This window comes from Phragmites australis, chromosome 6 (assembly GCF_958298935.1).
Source record: "Phragmites australis chromosome 6, lpPhrAust1.1, whole genome shotgun sequence".
Taxonomy (NCBI): domain Eukaryota; kingdom Viridiplantae; phylum Streptophyta; class Magnoliopsida; order Poales; family Poaceae; genus Phragmites; species Phragmites australis.
This window is the reverse complement of record NC_084926.1, coordinates 27,388,200-27,394,552: the sequence shown is the minus strand read 5'-3', so window position 1 is coordinate 27,394,552 and position 6,353 is coordinate 27,388,200. Positions and strand designations below refer to the sequence as shown.

The window sequence follows — 6,353 nt, the reverse complement described above, 5'->3', positions numbered from 1 at the left end:
CGTCATGTTATCGCCAGCATCTGTGTACATGGCACTAACGCCGCTCGACTTCCTTGGCGCTCCCTCGGCTGCAGCCCTCGCCTCCCTCGGGCACTGCATGGCAAAACTGCGTCCTCGTCGGCTGGTACAGCCCGCCCAACCCCTTGGATATATTTTAAGTGTTTATTGGAAATAATTTTCTTAATATACCGAATATTATCCTTACAATTTATATATTAATTAATTTTTTGATGTTTCAATTTAATGGGCCCGTTTTTAGTTTCACTCCGGGTCACTAAAATCTTATGACTGGCCATGATTAAGATGAGAACATTTTTTTTCTACTTTTTGTTTTCTTTTGTTGTACTTGTTAGATTGTCGTTGTACTGCCGAATTATAATAGTTATGCATCACTTAATCAATTTTTTTGGTATTTTGAATCAAGCTTGAATCATGACCTTATGGTCAACTCTCTACCCCTCCCTATATACTCCCTCTGTTTGCAAATATAAGTCATTTTAGCCTCCACAACTATTCTCTAAATATAAGTCATTCTCAAACTTCTATGCACTTATTCTCTTTTATTCCCGTCTTACCCTTATTTAATAAATACTACCACTCTCACAAATGAATGAGTTATCTTTTCCAATGCATAATAAATAAAAGCAACAAGATTATTTAATCTATTTTCTTAATCCTTGTGTATAAATCTAAGACGATCTGTATTTGTAATCGGGGGAGTAACTTATAAGCATCTCATCTCAACGTGACACCTCCCTAGCACCGTGACACACTAGTGAGGTCGGAGCATGGTTAACCTCGCCCCTGATCCATGATAGCCGATTAAGTTGCTGCCGCCAGAGTTGAAGGTGAAGACAATGGCATCTCTCATAATTATCAATTGGCTATTGTTTGTCTGTTCCAAAAGAAAAAGAATGGTATATGAAACTAACATCTTTGTTTAGTGTACTGGTTCATATCTTGTTTTGGGAACAATCATTTCCGAACGCAACATGTCTCGTGGCACACATGCCGTCCGTTTCACCTTTGCACCAAGTACAAGTTTGGGTTGTAGATCCTCAAGAACAACTTTGTTAGCGATATCACCCCTCTGGATAAAAGCATGGCGAAATCATAGTGAAATTATAATTAAATGTTGTCACTAATCGTTGGATTTCCTCGCACTGGGACGATTATGTCGGATTTTCAAGAGGCTTTACTGCCTCATTAACTGCCCAATGCAACTACTGGTATCCGCACACATCTTTTGACCAACGGCGACAGGTAGCATCGTACAGCAGCGCGACCAGGAAAAGTCAGCCTTGCTGCTCCGAACTGGTGCCCAAGTGCCCATCCTCGCAAAGCCAGCATCCGAAACCAACCAACGACCAGCGGCGAATCCAACAGGAGACCCAAGCGACCAAGTCATCCCTCCTACCTAGATGGCCCCACCTCCCCGCGAAGCTTCTTCCTCCCCGGTTATTTCCAACGAGGTGGCCTGGCTTTCCCGACCGATCTAGCAATTGCACGCCCCTTTTCGTTTTCGTTCACGTCATAATATTCCTGATCATTGCTCATTGCGTGCGCGCGTACCGTGCATACATATACTCCAAGTCATTGTCGAGCCCCCAGTTGCCGCCCTCACCGGTTGCCTTAGTTTTCCATCTCGTGCGGGTGCCGCTCCCCGGCCCTTTCGTCTCCAAGCACAGAAACCAGCGTGAAATTAGTAACGCACGGAACCCAAGCAAGGCGCTAGCTAGCTGACGAAGCTGGCACACAGCCATTAGCAAGCCATGAGCTCCAAGAATCTTAAGCAGCACCAGCAGCAGCATGTGGTGCCCATGGTGGTGGCAGGCATGGACATGGGCGGCCCTTTCCCCGTCAGGACCAAGCTCTTTCTCTGGGCCGCCTTCGGCTTCACGCTCGGCATCGTGGCGACCGTGTCCCTCATGGGCTCCTCCTACACGACGTCGTCCATCGCCGCACTTCATGGAGGAGCCGTCAGGCTCTTCTTCCCGTCCTCCGCCGCGGCGAACCTGTCCGCCGGCGTTGATCAAGTTCCGAAGTCGCCACCACGCCCACAGCCGCAAAGGGGGCCGATACCGGCAATGATCCGGCCTCAGTCGGAGCCGCCGGTGGACACGGGCATTAGCACCACCCCTCCACCACCGGCTGTCAGTGAGGAAGCAGGGCCGGGGGGGACTGGTGTCTGCAACGACGAGGAGTTGATGGCGCTGGCGGCGTCGGCGCCGAGGGAGACGGCGGCCGGCGCGACCCCGAAGGTGGCGTTCCTATTCCTGACGCGGTGGGACCTTCCGATGGCGCCGCTGTGGGAAAAATTCTTCGAGGGCCACAGCGGGCTCTACTCCGTCTACGTGCACTCCGACCCGGCGTTCAACGGCTCCGAGCCGGAGGAGGGCTCCGCCTTCTTCCGACGAAGAATCCCGAGCAAGGTGCATACTCCTCCATTGCACACCTACTGGACTAAATAGAATTAATCACATTAGCTGCTTCGATCGCATATTTGCGGAAATTTCTTATTCCTTTTCCCTCTTGTTCTCTTCGGTGCATTCATCTGTCTTGCACATTTTGGTTTGGAAATGCATGAATGCTTCAAATCTTCAACTGTAATTCAATTCACCAGGTTGGCACCGATGATAGCTCAATCCGGAATCCGGATCCATACGGAAAGTATCCCAATTGCAGTAGGTGTCACTGCATGATTTAGAATTTGATGACTAGTCCACGTCACGGCAGAGTCTAGGACGTGTGCCAATTGTCGAGTGGGGCCGGAGCCCGAGGAGGAATTTTCGTTTCCACATGGAAAGCGCGGTATTCCACAGGGACGGGCGATAATCTTGAAGCCTAGAGAACGATGCATTTGTTTCCTTGTCTAGATGGCAAAATTTTCTTTTGTTCTGAGTGTCACAATTAGCAAGGCTCAACGCTCGTGCACGTTCATCATTAGTTCTGAACTCTGAAGCAAGAAAAGGTCGAAAGATTCTAACTTCCTTTTTTTTGCGATCGAAAAATTGCTAACTTCTGTAGATACCTTTTGCATAATGTACAATTATTTTCGGTTTTTACTTCTGAAATATACAATTGTCAGAGTCTATGCCCTGTTCTTCACTGTCCCATTCCCTGGAATCACTGCATCACCTTGTCCCGCGGCGTGCCTTTAGCATTTGCATATTGCAATCACTGCCAGCTGCTTCATTAATAGGATTAGCATTTTGACAAGTTCAAGGTTTCTCTTGTCAGCTAATGGCGATATAATCCTTTTGGTGCCAGTATGGCTATTTTGTGCTATGTGCAATACGTTGCAGGATCTTCGTACCCGTTGGGAGTATTTGCCAACCATGGTGAAATATTTCCGTGAAGGGCTAAAAATAAGATGACCACCTAGTTAGTATATCGAAAAGGTATCAGGAAAATAGTGTACAAATGTGCCTAAAGTTATGCGATTTAAGCTCCATCCCAACATTACATCAATTCTTTTTTACTTATTGTTTAGGACATCGACACTATCTCTAATATACATATTTTAATATTACTTTTCATAATTGTTTTTAGTGAAAATTTTAAAAAATATAATCATATGATATTATTTTTCATGATGAATCCAAATACATGTCTTTGAATTCTGACTGAATGCATTATTAAGCGATATTCATTTCAGAATGGAGGTAATATTTCATAAATATGGCTATAGGTATTTAGTGTTAATACAACCTTAATTCATGGGTTCTGCAACGAGAACACAACCTTTGGGGCTATAGGCATTTAGTGTTAACCTCAATTCTTGTACTTTGCGTGGTTGACTATACAATGTTATTTCGGATGGATATATGAGGAAATAAAAAACCTGGCATCCTCCTCTACTTGACAAATAATAGTGGCTACGGACAAGTTATTAGGTGGTTTTAGCCTTCTCAACTATTATCTAAATATAAATTATTTTTGAACTTCTATGTATTTTTTTCTCTTTTATTTTTCCTTATCTTTATTTAATAAATACCACCACTTTCAGAAATAAATGAGTTATCTTTTTCAATATATAATAGATAAAGGATAATAAGATTATTTGATCTACTTTTTTTAATCCTTATACATAGGTCTAAAAGACCTATATTTGCAATGAGATGGGTATGTATTCGGGAACATTATCTAGTGAAGGAAACGTCAGGTCAATATCACACGCCACATTATTTGAAAAGTACTCAAACTGCTATTCTAATGAATAAACGACATTGATACATGCATGATTGATGAGGGAGGCTATAGTTAGTCAGACAAACCCGCTCGATAAAACCACAATGCACTTGCATCTTCGAATTACTAGCATTTTTATGTTTTCATTTGCTTTATTTTCTTCCAAAATTAAATAAGGAATTCCAATCCTTAAATGGCTCAATTCGTGCTGTTACCTTGGCATGTGTACAGGAGGTGAAATGGGGCCACGTCAGCATGGTGGAGGCGGAGCGTCGCCTCCTAGCGCACGCGCTCCTGGACGACCACTCCAACGCCCGCTTCGTCCTCCTGTCGGAGTCGCACGTCCCGCTCTTCGACTTTCCCACAGTCTACTCCTACCTCATCCACTCCACCAAGGTGTACCTTGAGTCCTACGACGAGCCCGGCGTGACAGGGCGCGGCCGTTACAAGCGCGGCATGAGCCCCGTCGTGACTGCCGAGCAGTGGCGCAAGGGCTCCCAGTGGTTTGAGCTGGATCGGGGTCTCGCGGCCGACGTTGTCAACGACGGCGTCTACTTCCCGGTCTTCAAGCGCTTCTGCAGGCGCAACTGCTACGCCGACGAGCACTACCTGCCGACGTTCCTCAACATGCGACGGCCCTCGGCCGGTGCCAACCGGAGCCTGACGTGGGTTGACTGGTCCCACGGTGGCCCGCACCCGGCGCGGTTCACGAGGATGGAGGTCACCGTCAAGTTCTTGCGGTGGCTGAGGAGCAGCAGCACGTGCACTTACAATGGCAGGGCGACCAGAGTCTGCTTCCTCTTCGCCAGGAAATTTTTGCCGAACTCGCTCACGCGGTTCTTGAGATTCGCGCCCGAAGTGATGGGCTTCGGGTAAACGATGGGGTGGAGGACATTAATTGAGGTTCATTTTTTAGAGGATACATCAGCACATTTTTTTTTATTTATATATAGTTACACTGATATTCCTGTTCAGTTCAGCAGCTCTGTACGCAGTATACATGTAAAGGGCATGGATTTTCTTGTTCTTTAGTTCCTTCTTCTTTTGAAATCTTCTTTTGTAATAACCAATAAGTGTAAAGAGCATCAGAAAGAAAATAACGCACGAAAAGCTCATCATTGTCATTCTGTTGTCTAATTCTTTCGTTAGAAGATTAAACGGCTAACCCATAAGCATCTAGGTGCGTCGAGGTAAGGGGACATAAAATTTCCAAATGCCTAATTCACTTGGATCTCAAATTCAACAGTCTAGATCAACCACTAATCTCACCTCTGTTCTAAATAGTTTTTTATATATGTGGGTCGACCAAACCGCAGCGCTGAAATTGATCATATAGGTGGCGCGATGACATTGGCATGCGGGATGGTGGGAACAATTTGAGGTATCTTCAAACTTTAAATGTATTTTTCTCTCAAACCAGATGTTCATTTGAAAACCTTTGGACCTAGGTGCCCTTTGCAATTAATAAAAAATCCAATATAAATAAATTTGATTTTTTTTTAAATCAACAGTTCGAGGGTACTATTTAAGCAAATCGAATATACTTTTTCAACAAATGACATACAACTGTTGAACATGTTCTCCCGAATTGTTGAAGTAGGTCTTACAAATTGTTGAATTAGGTTTCACCAATGGTTGAATCAAGTTTTCTGAACTTTTAAATGCGTAAGAAAGACAAAAATTATAAAACTAAATCACAGGATTAAATTATACTTGGAACAGAAAAAAATGAAGACAAGAAAAAGAAACGCAGAAAAAACAGGAAAAAAACATACGTACCTATGGTTCGTGGGCTGACCCATGTTGCGTTACAAAATCAGTAAATTTTTTATATATTTTTTTCTAAATTTTCAAGATTACATAATCGTTTAAAAAAATGAAGTCTGCCTATTGTCACCCATTAAAGGGAAAGAACAAGGTCTCGTCCTTTGAACAGGCGACATATTATGGGTCTTGGCGGGCAGCGTATTTAATAATCGGAGAGAGGAAGGTCTCGCCCGTTCAATAGGTGATACCTTCGTATAATTAGTTTTTTAATAGAATTTTTTTCAGTAAATTGAAAAATATTGCACATTAATTTTCTAAAAAAAATTATTTAGTTAGTGTAAAAGTGTGTGGATTTTTTTTTTACAAAGTGACTTTGTTAGAATACAAAATCTAAT

The 6,353-nt window shown here is 43.6% G+C and overlaps 1 protein-coding gene across 1 annotated transcript; it reads left to right on the top strand.

Annotated features, from left to right (window-relative positions):
• The first annotated feature begins 1,553 nt into the window (after positions 1 to 1,553).
• LOC133922187 (glycosyltransferase BC10-like) lies at positions 1,554 to 5,315 on the top strand. The gene is made up of 2 exons (XM_062367401.1): positions 1,554 to 2,432; positions 4,423 to 5,315. Exons 1-2 carry the CDS (start codon positions 1,773 to 1,775, stop codon positions 5,065 to 5,067), a joined length of 1,305 nt encoding a protein of 434 aa, XP_062223385.1. The 5' UTR covers positions 1,554 to 1,772; the 3' UTR covers positions 5,068 to 5,315.
• The last annotated feature ends 1,038 nt before the right edge of the window (positions 5,316 to 6,353 follow it).

Excerpts from the sequence above, each read along its gene's own strand:
- LOC133922187 (XM_062367401.1), top strand. The coding sequence starts at position 1,773 with ATGAGCTCCAAGAATCTTAAGCAGCACCAGCAGCAGCATGTGGTGCCC. Across the intron at positions 2,433-4,422 it reads GACGAAGAATCCCGAGCAAG|GAGGTGAAATGGGGCCACGT; the intron begins GTGCATACTCCT and ends GCATGTGTACAG.